Source organism: Peromyscus maniculatus, chromosome X (assembly GCF_049852395.1).
Source record: "Peromyscus maniculatus bairdii isolate BWxNUB_F1_BW_parent chromosome X, HU_Pman_BW_mat_3.1, whole genome shotgun sequence".
In the NCBI taxonomy this organism is placed as follows: domain Eukaryota; kingdom Metazoa; phylum Chordata; class Mammalia; order Rodentia; family Cricetidae; genus Peromyscus; species Peromyscus maniculatus.
Genome location: NC_134875.1, coordinates 99,854,011 through 99,870,502, shown reverse-complemented (window position 1 = coordinate 99,870,502; position 16,492 = coordinate 99,854,011). Strand labels below are relative to the sequence as shown.

At 34.7% G+C, this 16,492-nt stretch overlaps 1 protein-coding gene across 11 annotated transcripts in view; it reads left to right on the top strand.

Annotated features, from left to right (window-relative positions):
* Positions 1–16,492, top strand: part of Dmd (dystrophin) — a 2,251,111-nt gene that overhangs the window by 1,399,614 nt on the left and 835,005 nt on the right. For all 11 annotated transcript variants that reach the window (XM_076562037.1, XM_076562042.1, XM_076562041.1 and 8 more), the window contains one exon: positions 7,913–8,088. In XM_076562037.1, the coding sequence (XP_076418152.1) occupies positions 7,913–8,088 (176 nt within the window). The remainder of the gene's footprint in view (positions 1–7,912; positions 8,089–16,492) is intronic.

Genomic DNA, 16,492 nt, shown 5'->3' with positions numbered 1-16,492 from the left:
AATACCAATAGGAAACTCTTGCTTTCACTGACCAAAAAACGAGAGCCAATAAGATGGCTCAGTAGGTTAGAGTGCATTCAGAGGAGCTTGATGACCTTAGTTTCTTACTCATAATCCACATGGTGGAAGGATATGACCAAATCTTGCAAGTTGTCCTCTGGCCTCCACATGTGCTGTTTTACACACACACACACACACACACACACACACACACACACACACACACACCACAATTAAATGAAAACATGTACTTTTATTAAAAATTAAATTAAACAAGACCAATGGCATACAGATTTTAATCAAACATTTCTTGTCTTTATTCTGTTCTATTCCCACATTTCCCGCATTTTAAATGAATGTGTTACCATTTCTATAAATACATGTGTACATATTGTATCCTGACCTACCTTCCAAATGTTTTTTTTAAATAAACACTTGAGTGGCTCCAAATTGATAATAACTCTAGAAAGAAATGAGGACTTTTTAAATGGCTCATTTTTCCTTTCAAACATTCGGTCATAAAAGCCAGTATAATTTTGATTAGATGAAATATGTCCCATGATGAAATATCTAAGCTGTACTGAAAAACAAGCTAGCAATTATGTAGAAAGAACTGCATGCCCAAATCACGTGTTCTGCCACCAAGCTCACTTAACAGAGGAGCAAGCATGTCTGTCAGACAGGAGCTGCCTTTTAGCAGAGAAAGGCCAATTTGTTTTCTTAACAAATCAGAGCAAATGGGGGAAACGAAGCAAAACAGCTTTTAAGTGTTCTCGGGCATTTCCCCTGAAGTTCTCATGAGTGATTTAGAAGCTAAGAGAGATTGAATAAGTCTGTGAACCTAGAGAAGCCTAGTTTTGATCTTAACAAAGAAAAATCTATTACTCTGCTAAGTTGTGTACTGTGTGACAACAGTTTTCTTTAAAGCAATTCAGTGGACTGGAGAATGGTAGAATATGAACACACTCCACAGAACACATTTAAACAAACAAATGTACTTTAAAACATATATGATTCCAGATTTAATATGAATCCACCTGTTTTAGAACTTTAAAAGCAAGTGTGTGTGTGTGTGTGTGTGTGTGTGTGTGTGTGTGGTGTTTTTGTTTTTGTCATGTTGGTGGTATGTGTGGGTATGAGTATGTTATCCCTTTGGGCAACATTTTGCATTGAATTTGTTTAAAACTAAAGAGAAAACACATATACACACACTCGTCCCTACATGTAGTACTTAAAGTACTTCATGATAAATTCACTTGGTATTTGTGTTAGGAGATAATAATGAGCCAGGAGGCAGTGGTGCATGTCTTTAATCCCAGCATTTGGGAGGCAGAACCAGGCAAATCTCTGTGAGTTCGAGGGCAGCATGGTCTACAGAGCAAGATCCGGGACAGGCACCAAAACTACACAGAGAAAACCTGTCTCAAAAAAAAAGAGATTAATAATATTAATAAGTGTATATCACTATTATTGATGAGTTGATCATATGCAAATGAAATTTTATTATAATTTGATATTAGATATTATTTAATGGCTCATAACAATAAATTACTACTGCACATACTATTATTTCATTAGCAAGATTCATTGCTTTGGGAAGGAAAGTGTCTAATTCTGCTTTTAAGATGAGTTTTGTTTTTTAATGACAATCATTATCAGGAGCAAATGTCAAATTACACCATTGAACATGCCTATTTTTGTATCTCAAGGGAAACACAGGCTGCTAGATAAGATCTAAAAGAATACCTCCTAGCGCCAGTTCCTGTTGAAAAGAAAACTCATTAAAAAGAAACCCTGTCTCAAAAAAAAAAAAAACATAAAAACTATACATGTGGTTTCACTGTTTTTAACTAATGAAGCATAATAAATGTTTAATGGACTGGAAATAAAATGAGACCAGGGAAGAAAGAGGCTAAGGGGGTATTTAAGAAAAATTTCTGATGTTCATTTGCAAAGACTGGCTCAATTCAGTTTGAATTAGTTTGAAAATTACTAGCACAAGCTCTTTAGGTCTTTTTCGAAAAGTTGCATCTGAGGCACACTTAAAATCTAGAGATGTATATCCTCATCAAGACACAAAACACTCAAATCCAAAAGGTAGAATGAAAGCCATTCCTTTCCCCTGTGACCTGGAGCTAAACTTTTGAGGACTGAGGACAGGGATGGATGGTAGGGGAAGAGGACTTGATCATGGAATTAATAGGTAAAGTTGATTCTTGCTGTTCTCATTTTGAGCCTTCCTGGTCTTGAGTCTCACCTCCTTTATTTTACATTCTTTGCTTTCAACTTGGCCCTTCCTCAAAAGTGCATGAAGCTTTGGCCATCTTTCAGTCTTTCTCACTGTGTTCTGCAGCTGCTCATGCAGAATCATTTGCTCTGCTGCCAGGACCGAATCACCTAATCTGCAAATGTGCCGAGCTAATGCGTGCTGCCCCTGGGCCTATTCTGTACCTTGGAAATTTGCCCCTTTGGGATTGATTTAGTGTAAAAACTCATTGCTGGATAAAAGCCGAAAGATACTTTATGTAGTATGTTAGAATCTCTAAAGATAGTGGTGACTAGAAAGTTTAGGAATTAAGATAGGAGACAAATTTAGTTTCTTCATCTGTGAGATCAGATCCCAGACTATTTTTCCAAATGTGCATTTTAGGAACTAACAGGGAGAAACAATGGGAATGATTTTAACTAGCACAGAAGAAAAGACACAAGCAGCATATGTTTATGTATGGCACCAAAAAATTCTCCTGCCTGCTTGACAACTGTTTATTGGTTCATTGTCTTACATATTTTCACTTGAACAATTAGTAAACTAAGTCAATGATCAGTTTGCCTCAAAAATCATCAAGAGTGCAATGACTGAAGCCCTGTGACAGGATGCAGAATTAGGTATTGAGTCACTGAAGCTCCTTTATCTTTGCTTTGTTCCATCAGCTTTCATCTTTATCTCCCAAATCATACTTTATCTCTCCTGTTTACCTATTTTGTTCCTTAGTTTTAAAGTTTGCAACTTAATTTCATACATAGCTCATGCAAACTTGCATTGTACATTTTCTCATAACTGTGGGGTTTTACTTTTCTGGTGCACTGCTTTTCTGTATTTCTCACACTTTATTTTTTATTCATTGTATTTACATACAACTTTGGAAAATTTTACAAGTAGTCTTTTCTAATATTTATTCAGTGTGTCACATAAAAGGTAAGGTTTCTATATTTCATATTCTTCGATCTCTGAACAATTAGTATTTTTCCTTCCTTGTATTCCTTGTTTCCTCCCTTAATTTAAGCAGACTTAAAAGATCTTGGATATGTAACAGTGTAGTTTTCTACAATTTCAGTTCCCTTCTTGATTACAAAGGAACTAAGAGGCATGCAGTTGGCAACAGATAGACACAGCCCTTGGTCTTCCCTGACCTTTGTTTCATGGTACATCATTTTTAAATACCTTCATTCCACCGAACTCCTGGGCACTGATATTCTGATTTTGAAGAACTGGCATGGAAATTTGGGCTTTCTTGTTTTTAAAAAACTCCCTGGGGGAGTTTGATATGCACTCCTTATTAAGAAAGAGTATTTAAATTTTGGAATCAAATCACAAAAGCATTCTAACTATGTTGAAAAATCCAATAGATTTAATTACAATTTTTATTTTGTTCAATAATAAAGCTATATGGTAATTGCTAAAAAATTAGGTAAGGATGCCAATAATAGCAGTATATTAATATGATATTAAAGCTTAAAAGGTTCCTTGGTAATTAATAATTCAATACTTAAAATATGTATACACTATAGAATTAAAATTAATGTTTTGCATTGTGTGAAAGTTGATTGAGACTTCATGTTTAATGTTGTAAACTGAATGCTATCTTTTTCTGCCTCATAAGCCAAGCATGAAACAGCATATGCAATTTTTATTTCCTGTTTGATGCATTTTTTTCTCTTATGCTTTGTCATTGAAAATTCTTCTTAAGTAGAACATACACTGTAAATATTTCTTCTGGCTACAAAATCCTTTCAAACAAATTCAGTACATTATTTAATGAGGTCTTCTTTTGCAAAGTTAAAAAGAAACTAAAGGCTTTGATTTAGGATTCTGTACAAATGAGATTTAGAAATAACAATTTTAAGTAATTACTCCATTCTTAGATACACAATTCTATCTCTTATCTGCAATATGGAAATAATAAAATCCTTATTGGTTCTACAACTAAGCTGTAAAAGTCACCATAGACATCAGCAGGCAGATAAAGAGCTAAGACCAAAAGCACCAATGGAAGAATTTGATATAAGAAATCTGAAGTGGTTTTATTGTTGTAACTAGCAATAAAAATTCTTTTCAAACAGAAGACTCAGGGTATTTACTTTGCAACCTTACTGTGCAAAGCTTTGTCTGTGCTAGCACTATTACCCTCTTCTTGGAGACAATGAGAAATATAGAACCCCTGTTCTTTTGCAGACCCAGTGAGTCAGAATCTTCAATATAACTTGCTCTAGGAGTTCCTTTTTATTGTTTCAAAATTTATTTTGATAATTCATTCATTAATAAATTTTTATTTATTTTGGCAATATAAATATACTGTATTATACAATATCTATTTCTTTGTCTTCCTCCAACTCCTTCTTTGTCACCCCAAATATCACTCAAATTTGTGTCCTACCTGCCTGGACTGAGTCTACCAGGTCGACCACGGTCCTGGGGGAGACCTTGATCTGGAGGAGGTGGGAATGGGGGGTGGGCTGGGGGGAGGGGGAGGGGGCAAGAGGGGGAGAACAGGGGAATCTGTGGCTATTATGTTGAACTGAATGGTGTTGTAAAATAAATTTAAAAAAATATATAACGATATCAGTGAAATAAAAAAAAAATTGTGTCCTCTTCTACAGTTCTGAATCTTCTATGATTACTGAGTCCAGAATGTTCTTGTATGTTTGTGTGCCTTGGGCATTTTAAAACTATGAGTTTTAAAACTAATTTAAAACTATGAGTAATGTTGAACACCATGTGGTAGTATAAACATGAAATCTAATCATCCCCTTTTAACTGCCTCCATGTTCACTCTTTTAGGTAAAGTTTTTTCTCTTCAGGAGTCTCAAACATGCTTGCATGATTCTAGTTGCTTCCAAACCCTGGCAATTTTATTTAACGTTTTATATTACTACCAGGTTTTTCTTTCCTGACCCTTAGTCAAATTTCCAGGTTAGCTTCAATAACTTATCTCCTAGATGCCTAGACTTGACTGTGTTGAATGCATCAACATAAGTCCATCCTTTCTTAAGAATAAGTCGGTAACACTGAGACTTCTGGAATTATTTTTCAGAGTGGAAGGCTCTCTCTCTCTCTCTCTCTCTCTCTCTCTCTCTCTCTCTCCCTCTCTCCTTTATTCCTTCCTTCCTTTTTAATTTATATTTTTCATCATCAAGGACTCATGTAGTTCAGACTGCCTTGAAATGATTATGCAGTTAAGGATGACTTTAAATATTCTAATTTGTATACCTCCACCTCCAAAGTGGCAGATGCTGAGATTACAGGGAAGTGCCATCAGACACAACTAGACATTGAGTTGTCTTCAATTGACTTTCCAAGAATTGCAAACTCCCTAATACAAATAAGATGTGCTCTGTCTATCCACAATATATACTCATGATTACAACTCTGCTTACACTCACACTGTCATAACAGGAAAACAAAACTGTCCTTCGTCCTGATAATGACAATTGTCCACAAAGGCCCTTGCATTTTGACATCCTTTTGCTCTCCCTGAACCTTCATGTGTTGTGTCAAAGTGATAAGTCTAGCCACTTATCAACTCTTGAACTCCCTTAGAATTCTTTTCTATGCTTCCTACTAATGACCTCATCCCTCGTCGGATTTATTATGTATTAAGAACCTTGCTGTCTCTGTCTTAATGTATATAAGAAGTTGTAACTCACTATGTGTAATGTCTTCAACTAGATCACATACTAGCTAAAATCTAGGAAATTATACTTTCTTTTATGATTCTTCCATTGGTCCAATGTTACCATGGTGGTGAGTTTTATTGGACTAGCTTCCTTTCATCTCTTTTACTCTTTTGACTTTCTATATTTTTCCCTTCTTGTATCCTTTTCCCCTTATTCATAGATTTATTCATTCATTGAAGAGATACTGACTGAAATATCTTATGCACCAGATATAACATTCTAAGTAAGATACACCAGGTGACTCTATTTTATTGTAATAAGAATGCAGACACAGTTTGATAAGACTGATATTTTGTTACCAAGTAATAGTTACTATTACCTATAGTGGTGATCAGAGCAACTAGAAAAGAGTAAAATGTAACTGATGGGTCTGATTAACTAGTTGCAAGGGAACATGATATGTTTACTAGATCATATATCACAGACAGCCAGGAGTATGGTCAAGAAAGCTTGTGAATATTGAAGATGGCATACTTTCATTTTTATTGTGCTGTGATAAGACCATTAATGAAGACCTTGATATCATTTTTATTGATTTTTGAGATTATTTAATTGCAGTAAGCATGCTACCAAAATTTGTGTATTTATGTTAAGAGTAGGAGTTAGAGAGGTGGCTCAGTGGTTAAGAGCACTTACTGCTCTTGGAGCAGACCCAGGTTCTATTCTCCAGGGATCTGATACACTTCTCTAGCATTTGCAGGCACATCCACTTATGTGGTGCACATGAACTCATGAAAACAAATACACACATATATAAAAATATGAATAAATGAAAATTGTAAAAAGTGAAAGTAATAAAATAGTTTCATACTGCTGAAGAATGAAGTACTTAGAGATAATTGAGTTTAAAATCAATTTTAATCAATTTGCTTTGTAGATATGTATAAATGTGTATTATGAAGATGGTATTACATGAACAAGTAAAAGGGTATATAAATATTAAATCATCTGAGTCATATGTATAAGCAAGAATAATCTGTATACTGTTAGTGTATTGTCAGTAACACAAGGATTTGGGAGCCATTTAGATTTTAATAGGAAAGTATCTCAAGTTCTTACATTGTATTTCCAGATTTGGCAATGTGTTACTTTCCTAAAAATTCTATATTATCTTTTAAAATAGGTTCACAGAAGAGGAATGCAATTTTTATTTTTAATGGTAAAAATCATTCTCATTTTATGCAAATTTGATTGTAATAATTTCTTCCTTAATGGAACAATTTTCTGATAGTTTTAAATTTTTATTTAGGATAAATGTAGAATATATGAAAGCTTGACACCACCAATGACTCGTAAAACTCTTCTGGTAGCTATAGATTATTCTCAGATTTATTACTGTACATTAGAGGTTTCTTGATGTGTTGCCCCTGAAAGCAGTTAATTTTCAGTTTTATGTGGCTTTATAATGCAAAATAGATTGGTGCAAACAGAATTTGAAACAAATGTCTTCAATATAATAATTACTTTTATTTTAAAAGCTCTAGAAGGTTTTAAAAAATACTGTAGCTAAAGTGTGTTTGTCCTTTTTCACCTTTGTATTGACAACCAACTAAGAAAGCCAAATACTTGGTTCATGTTTCAATTTTACAACCGTTCATAGACTATTAAATATAGAACATCCTTGTGGGGACAAGAAATCGAATTTGATCTTGAGAAGGTTTCCAACTAATTGATTTGTAGGACATGATAGCATCCTCTAGCTGACAAGCTTACAAAACCAAACCTGGGGCTGAACTGAGAGGGAGCTTTTTACTGACATGAAAGGTGTCTTTTGGTCTTGTATCCTTTGGATGTAGGCACATCAAGTTCATGGAACAGCTTTCACTGTGAGCTTCTTCTATTTCTTCCACTCTCAGTGTAACTGCACTTGGCAGCATGTTGTTTAAACTTTTTCTTTAATTTCAAACTAAAGGACTCGGGGATTTCATTTTTGTTTTGTCTTTTTGTTGACTTACAGGAACTCGAGGATGGCATTGGACAGAGGCAACCTGTTGTCAAAACACTGAATGCAACTGGGGAAGAAATAATTCAACAGTCTTCAAAAACAGATGCCAATATTCTACAGGAAAAATTAGAAAGTTTGAGTCTGCGGTGGCACGAGATCTGCAAACAGCTGGCTGAGAGGAAAAAGAGGTAGGAAGACAGAGCCTTTTAGCAGAGCTATTTAAACTGTCCTTTCAACAAGACTTCATTTCACAAAGGACTATAAGCTGGGTGTAAGGTACTAATGTCAAGAAATCCATCAAATTAATCAATAGCAGCAAATATATATTTTCATCTTTTTATTTGGTACTAAAACTCATACTTGTTGCTCTCTAGTGCTTTTCAGTTGTCTTAGACTTCCAAGTCTGTGTCAAAAAAAATCACACAGCATTGCCTAATGTGGATATCTTCATTGTATTCCAACTTTAGCAAGCTGAATCTTAAGTATTTTTTCTCCAAAAAACGAAGAAAAACGGCAATTATAAATAAGTGTTTTGTAGGAAAAATACATGGTTGATAAGATTTTAATAGCAATGCATAGCAACTTTACTGTAAAAACATAATTGTATTATTTAATTTTAGTTCAACTACATTTGCTACTACATTCTTGAAAGATTACTTAGGTTAAAAATGTTCAAATTTAAAAGTAAAAAGAAAACAAAAATATACAAAAAAGTTGTAGTATTCAATCACCATTGAACTTTGCATTAGAATGTTTTTGTTGTTGTTGTTGTTGTTTTCGTTTTTTCAAGACAGGGTTTCTCTGTGTAGCTCTGCGCCTTTCCTGGGACTCACTTGGTAGTCCAGGCTGGCCTCGAACTCACAGAGATCAGCCTGGCTCTGCCTCCCCAGTGCTGGGATTAAAGGCGTGCACCACCACTGCCCAGCACATTAGAATGTTTTTAACACACTGGAAGCCAAATACATGCTGTTGGAATTCCAGTGCACAGAAGCTTTATAAATTAGATTTGGAATTACACCTCCAGTTATGGATGCTAGTGGCTCTTGTTACATAAAGGAGGACTTGGCCTTTATTTACCAAATAAGACTATTATGATAAATGGTGAAAACACAATTCAATGGCCAAGTCACTACATCCTATAAATGATCTGCATATTATACAGACATATTTAAAAATACAAACATATGAGTTTTCATGCATACATAATGTATACACACAAAATTTTCTAAAGGTAAAGAATAATATCATTATCTGAATACATGTTTTATTAATCTAGATTTTAAAATATTTTTATTATATTGAGATAAAGTAAAGACCCAAAATTTATTGCTAAATAAATTCCTTGTGAAAATCTACCTTTTTATTTTCTGTGATTGAAATTCTGGTATTAATCATACAAGCATTCCATTAATTAAGTAAACTAAACATTGATATGCAGTTTTAAAGCTGAATAATAGTGTCATTCCTGATGTGGGCTCAATGTAGTGAAACATAAGATTGTAAGAAATGAGGAGATTAATAATACTGGCATGAAATATTGTAAAATACATTTCATGAAGCTCTTGGGGATTAAATAGATTGGAAGATTGTTTTTATATAAATTTTGGTTCTTTTTTTTAACTTTTCCATTTATTTATTTATTTATTTGTTTGTTTGTTTGTTTAGTGTGTATTGTGTATGCATGCATGCCACGGGGTATGTGTGTAGGTCAGAGGACAACTTGTAGTACTTTGTTCTCTTATTCAACCATGTAGGACCCAGAGATTGAACTCAGGTTGTTGGTCTTAGCAGCAGGAGCCTTTACCTGCTGAGCCATCTTGCCAAGCACGCCTCATTACAATTTTTTATGAGCAAACTTACTTTTATTGGTAAAAATATTTATTTTTGTTTTACATTTATTTATTTGAAAATTTTATGCATAAAGTACTGTGTTTACATTTTTCACCCCAGCTTATTTTTATAAATAGTTGACTATATAGTTTTTGAATAAAACATATTCCTATTTTTCTGATGTTTGTTAACCTCAGTGATTAAAATCTTGTATGTTTTGAATTCTAAATGGAAGTTATAATTTATAAATAATTAAAATGAAGCACTATATCTGTTCAACAAATAGCTCTGACATTTTATATTCATCTAACTTTGTAGAACTACTTTGTACTGACTCTGTTGTAAAATATCCAAATTATAGGTTAATCACAGCCAGGGATGTGGCTAGAATTGATTAGAAATGTTCACTTATTTAAATATTTTGACCTATATTAAATACTATACTTTTGTTTTTTCAAAAGTCAAGTTTAGCTTCCTTAAGTTTTTAAAAACTTGGGTTTTATACTTTTCTGTTTCATATTACATGTTTTCAAAATAAATGTTTAATGTTCAGATATCCACTCGGATCAGTTTCGTGGAACAGATCCTTGAAAGTGTTATATCAGTTAAGTTTTGTAAAATGTAAATATGTTTCAAACTATAAGTGACAGGTTCTGCCGGGCGGTGGTGGCGCATGCCTTTAATCCCAGCACTCGAGGCCAGCCTGGGCTACCAAGTGAGTTCCAGGAAAGGCACAAAGCTACACAGAGAAACCCTGTCTCGAAAAACCAAACAAAAATAAATAAATAAATAAGTGACACTTTCTTCCAGTTCATTCACTGCTATTTTAAAATATGCAGCAGCAAATATAAAATAAAGTAATATTTCAACAATAATATGTTAACATCAAATGTAAAAGGACTGTAATCATGAAATATTCTTAATTAATAGCCTATATTCAGTACAACACCAATGGAAGTAATCAGAAAACAAGTTATTTATAGCATAGAAGCAAAGGAAGATGGCTATGCTATGTAATAATGGTATTTTTATTTGTAATGGTCTTTAAATTGAAAATGCTGAACATTCCTTCATCCGGGATGCATATGAAGGAAGTAATTTCAAACATAAATATGCACAATTATTTGAAACCTTACTGTTATATAACTGTAGGCTTTTCTCTTTGATAGCACAACATATCTGAAATAATTAGAGGAAAATTTTCAGAAATGTTTAAATAGTGTTGACATCTATTCACTTAAAATGAAGTAGAAACTGTAATCTATTAGTTATGATGCAATTACCATGGGAATTTCTCTGTTTCTTAAGTCATGTATCAGAGGAGCCTGTGACTATCTATAGGTTTAAGGATGATAGTTATGACTTTAATGGTGTTGTAAACACCAAAATAATCTTTAAAAACAGTAAGATGCAAACTAAAATGTGCTTATTCTGAAAGGAACTTATAGGTAAAGCAAAGAAAGCCTTTATATGGAGGATTTTTTTAAATCCTGTTCTGTGAATAGTACTCAAGAGATACAACAATCTTGAATAGAGAAACATACCTCTTTGTTTTCACTAATGTCAAAATACAACTGAGAATATCCTTATATTCTAAATGTTGGCCAAAATAACAAACAAAAATAAAATGCACAGCAATACTAACACTGTGAAATTATAGATATTTTCATATGTCATGAGTTACTCTCACTACTATCTCAAGATATTACACATTAATATATTTATTTTTCTTTCTTTAGTTTAGCTTCAAAATTTCTGTAGCATAGCATGATAATTTGGTAATCATATGTAGTTCATAAGCTTCAAATTGGCATGTTAACATCTCTAGCTCCTTAAACACTGCACAATTTTGGGTTTGCATGTAGTAATTACATATATGCAGAGTGTACAGTCTGATACTTCATTACACATTATACATATACTGAACAGAAGGTAACTTGTAACCATTACATTATCTTTAGAAGCTTAAAGCTTCTCTTTTCTAGTTGTGCATAAAATATCTAATGGTGTTGCATTATAAACTGTATTCTCTCTTCCATGCTTAAGAATATGAGAAATTGCTGGGCAGTGGTGGCGTATGCCTTTAATCCTAGCACTTGGAAGACAGAGCCAGGCAGATCTTTGTGAGTTCGAGGCCAGCCTGGTCTACAAAGCGAGATCCAGGAAAGGCACAAAGCTACACAGAGAAACCCTGTCTCAAAAAAGAAAGAAAGGCCGGGCGGTGGTGGCGCACGCCTTTAATCCCAGCACTCGGGAGGCAGAGGCAGGCGGATCTCTGTGAGTTCGAGGCCAGCCTGGGCTACCAAGTGAGTTCCAGGAAAGGCGCAAAGCTATACAGAGAAACCCTGTCTCGAAAAACCAAAAAAAAAAAAAAAAAAAAAAAAAAAAAAAAAAAAAAAAGAAAGGAGAATGTGAGAAATTATTCTATCTAGCTTTATTTACTTAAAAAATACAATATTTACTACATTTACATTAAAATTGTATCATTTAATATACTCATAATAAGCACATTCATTGTATCACAAAATTTTGTAATAGTTTTACAACTGTTTTGATGTAATTGTATTCTTAGTGTATTTTCTAGTATTGACTTAGTGTTAGGAATCTTGGATTTAACCAAATTGCCAAGGGGATCTTCTCTCTATGTGCTCAGGATCATAATTTATTCCAGTGCCAGCATTTTGACATATAGGTACATCCTCATAAAATCCTTTTCTTCTGAAAATTTCAGGAGATGTACATGTCAAGGGAATGTGGGAAACCAAGCTTCAGGGAGTGGATTGCTGACAGCTTCATGAATAGTATTTTATTTAGGATAATGTTATCTGATACAAGACTGACCAAGAGGGAAGATAGGTCACAGGAAATGGAAAACAAATTCTTAACCTTAAATTGAGTAATCCATGGATTATAACCTTTAGCACTAAAATTTGTCTTATGGAATTATATTTCATTCTCCTTTCAGATAGATGATATAATTCCCCTTATTTCACACAATTACTACACTACCTTGTACTAAGGAATACTTTTTCTTAATTTAAAATATGCTTAGTTAATATATTACTTGAATTTGTCCTTTTCCTAATTTCTTTTCTTTCCTTCTTCCCTCCCTCCCTCCATCCCTTCCTTCTTTTCTTTCTTTATTGCTTTTTATTTTATTGTGTATATGTGCATAATGTGTGTGCATGTACCTGCCATTGCACGTGAAGGTCAGAGGACAGTTTTGTGACATATGTTCTCTCCTATCTTTACTTAGGTTCCTAGGCTCAAACTATGGTTGTCAGGTTTATAAGTTATTTTGTAACAGTTAAACCATTTCACAGGCCATTCCTAACATTTTTATTGAAAAATATAGCAAATAGAAAAGTTGAAAAATAGAATATGAAATGCCTACATTCCCTCTATTCTCTTCTCATTTCTCAGAGTCGGCACTTACTTTGCCATCCATGCATCTTCTTGATGTTCCCTCCTCCACTCTGCCGTTTTGTCTGATCTAATGTAGGATATAGTGTGAATTCATAGGCCTTTTATTTGTCTTCAAAGAAGGTGAAATGCCATTATCTGAATTCAGCATGTCTTAACTTAGCATATAAGAATGCCGCATAGAGCCATGTGTTTATAACTCCTAAAAAAAAATTAAAAATGTCATATTAGTTAACGTACAGTCACTATTGGGATGTCTACATTAGGTTAAAATGCCCTGAATTTTTATAATAATATTCCACTCAGTTCATGCATTTCGTATCATTATTTTATCATTTTCTTCCTTTCACCTCACTTCCTTTACACTGATACAGACATTCAAAAAAAATTACACATCAGTAGCTTTAAAAAAGTTCTGGATCTTTCTGTTTATCCCCTCAGGGTGCCATTTAATTTGCATCATATTCTTTGACTTTCCTGTAAATTGCAAGTTGGGTCTAGGCAAATTTTAAAAGAACAAGTTGAATTTTCTTTGTTTCCTTACTTTGCAAATATAAGCCTCATAGGATACTGAACACTATATACTATAACATTTTTCAGGACATATAATATGAAATTTTGTCAGCACTGATTAGGGTGATGACTGTCAGAAGTGTTTACAAGTTACATGTATTTTTTAGTAGTAAGTCATATATTAGCATTTGATCCATTTTTGATCCCTCCTTAACCAGCTATTAGACTTATAAAATAACAAGTTTCCTAATTTTGACTATATGTTGTGTTTACAAGCATTTAGCTTTTTCTGCCTTAGATGATGCCAGTGAGTACTCAAAGATTCTTTTAACATTTTTTTTTTGGTTTTTCGAGACAGGGTTTCTCTGTGTAGCTTTGCACCTTTCCTGGGACTCACTTGGTAGCCCAGGCTGGCCTTGAACTCACAGAGATCTGCCTGGCTCTGCCTCCCGAGTGCTGGGGTTAAAGGCGTGCGCCACCACCGCCCGGCCTTCTTTTAACATTTTATTCAATGTTCTAATGAATTACATCTATTTTTCTTGATTACTGAAAGCTACTTCTGGCCCCATGCTTGATCATACCAAGCTCTTTGGAGTTATCTTGGGTCTTGTTTGGAATTAACCATCTCCCATGCTCTTCTCATTTTCTTTAGAGGAAATCATGTGCAGAAACTGGCAGAGGAGCAGTAGCCCTCTTAAAGGAATATTGACTCTTTCTGGCAAACAGTCCCAGGATAAATAATGTTTAAGCATTACTTTTGCAATGATCTCTTTCATAGTACATAGAATTTGAAAGTTAGACTTGGCATATTCAATAGCCCTTACAATGTAAGGCTGATTGTTTGATCAGTTGTTATAATTTATTTAGACCTCTCTACTGGAAGAATTTACCTGTATATGATCTATACTACTTTTCCCAAGAAAATTGACAAAACAAACAAGATAATGGGAACCATTCTTAAATGTACTTAAGGGAATAAATTGTCTAAAGACCTTAGTTCACCGTTTCCATGCAAATGGTTGCTGTTAATTAGCAATGAGCTTTACCTAATGCATTAAAGTCAGCCTAGTTGAATCTCTTCTTGAAAATCTCCATCAGCAATTCACATTTTCTATGTACTCTTTGTAATATAACTGTTTTCTCTTAAGAGTTTCTAATTAGCACTTAGTTGAGGCAGGACCAAGCCCCTCCCCACTGCATCCAGACTGAGCAAGGAGTCACAGCATAGGTAATGGGCTCCAGAAAGCCAGCTCATGCACCAGGAATAGATCCTGATACCACTACCAGGGGCCCCTCAAACAGACCAAGTTACACAACTGTCTTCGGTATGCAGAAGTTCTAGTTCAGTTCCATGCAGGTTCCACAGCTGTTGAACCAAAATTTGTGAGTTCCTATGAGCTTGCTTCAGTTGTCTCTGTAGATTTCCCCATCATGATCTTGATCCTCTTGCTCATATAATCCCTCTTTCCTCTGTTCGACTGGACTCCCAGAGCTCAGCCTGGTGCTTGGGTGTGAATCTCTGCATCTACTTTCATTAGTTGTTGGATAAAGGCTCTATGATGAAAGTTAGGGTATTCGCCAATCTGATTACCAGGGTAGGCCAGTTCAGGCACCCTCTCCATTATTGCTAGTAGTCTAATATGGGGTCATCCTTGTGGGTTTCTGGGAATTTCCCTAGGACCCCTTACCCCATAATGTCTCCCTCTATCAAAATACCTCTTTCATTGCTCTCCCATTCCTTCCCTCCTCCAGCTTGATCATCCCTTTTCCTCATGGTCTCATATCCCATCCCTTCCCCTCTATTGCCCTCCCTCATCCCCTGTTTATGACATCATCCCTTTTGACTAATAGATGTTTCAGACCTTCTAGTCAAAGTGTTATTTCTTATCTACTCCAGGAATTACCTGTAAGTTGCAAAAAAATGTAAAATATAACAAATTACAGAACTTTCATGGGGTTTCTAGGAGATGCATGTTTATGTAAATGTTTGAAAGTGATTGCTTTTGGTAAGCAAGCATCATCTTCATTTTACCATATCTATTCCACTTCACTCATATTCAGTAATTGTTCCCCCATAAACAGTTCTTTAACTTAGCTATACCTCAGATAGACCCTTGTCTGATGGTGATGATGACAATGACTGTGGGGAAAGGTTGATATTGTCAGGCATGTTGTGTTATAACTCATATAACCCTTGCAATAAATGTGAGGTAGATAGGTTGTATTCTGTTTTTCACTTCACAGAGGTCAACTGGGAAAACAAACTGTGAAATTCCTTGAGCAAGATTACAGATCTTAAAATGTTTGAACCAAGATGCCTGTCTTAGTTAACTTTTCTATTGCTGAGACACCATGACCACAGCACCTCTTATAAAGGAAAACATTACAGTTCAGACCTTCAGTCTATTATTATCATGGCAGAGGGCATAGCAGCATGCAGGCAGACATAGTGCTGGAGAAGGAGCTGCTATATGTTGATATCAGGCAACAGGAAGTAAATTGTTATGCTGAGTGGCATCTTGAGCATAGGAGATCTCAAAGCCCATCCCCACAGTGACATCACTTCCTTCAACAAGGTCATACATACTCCAACAAAGCTATGCCTCCTAATAGTTCCACTCCCTTTGGGGGCCATTTTCTTTCAAACCACCACATTCCAGTCCCTGGCCCCCAGAGGCAGAGGCTTGAAGCCATATCACAATGCAAAAATGCATTCAATCCAACTGCAAAAGTCCCTGCAGTCTATAATAGTCTCAAACTTGTTTCAAAGTTGAAAGTCTATTCTAAGACTCATGACAGTCTCTTAACTGTAATTCCCCTGTAAGA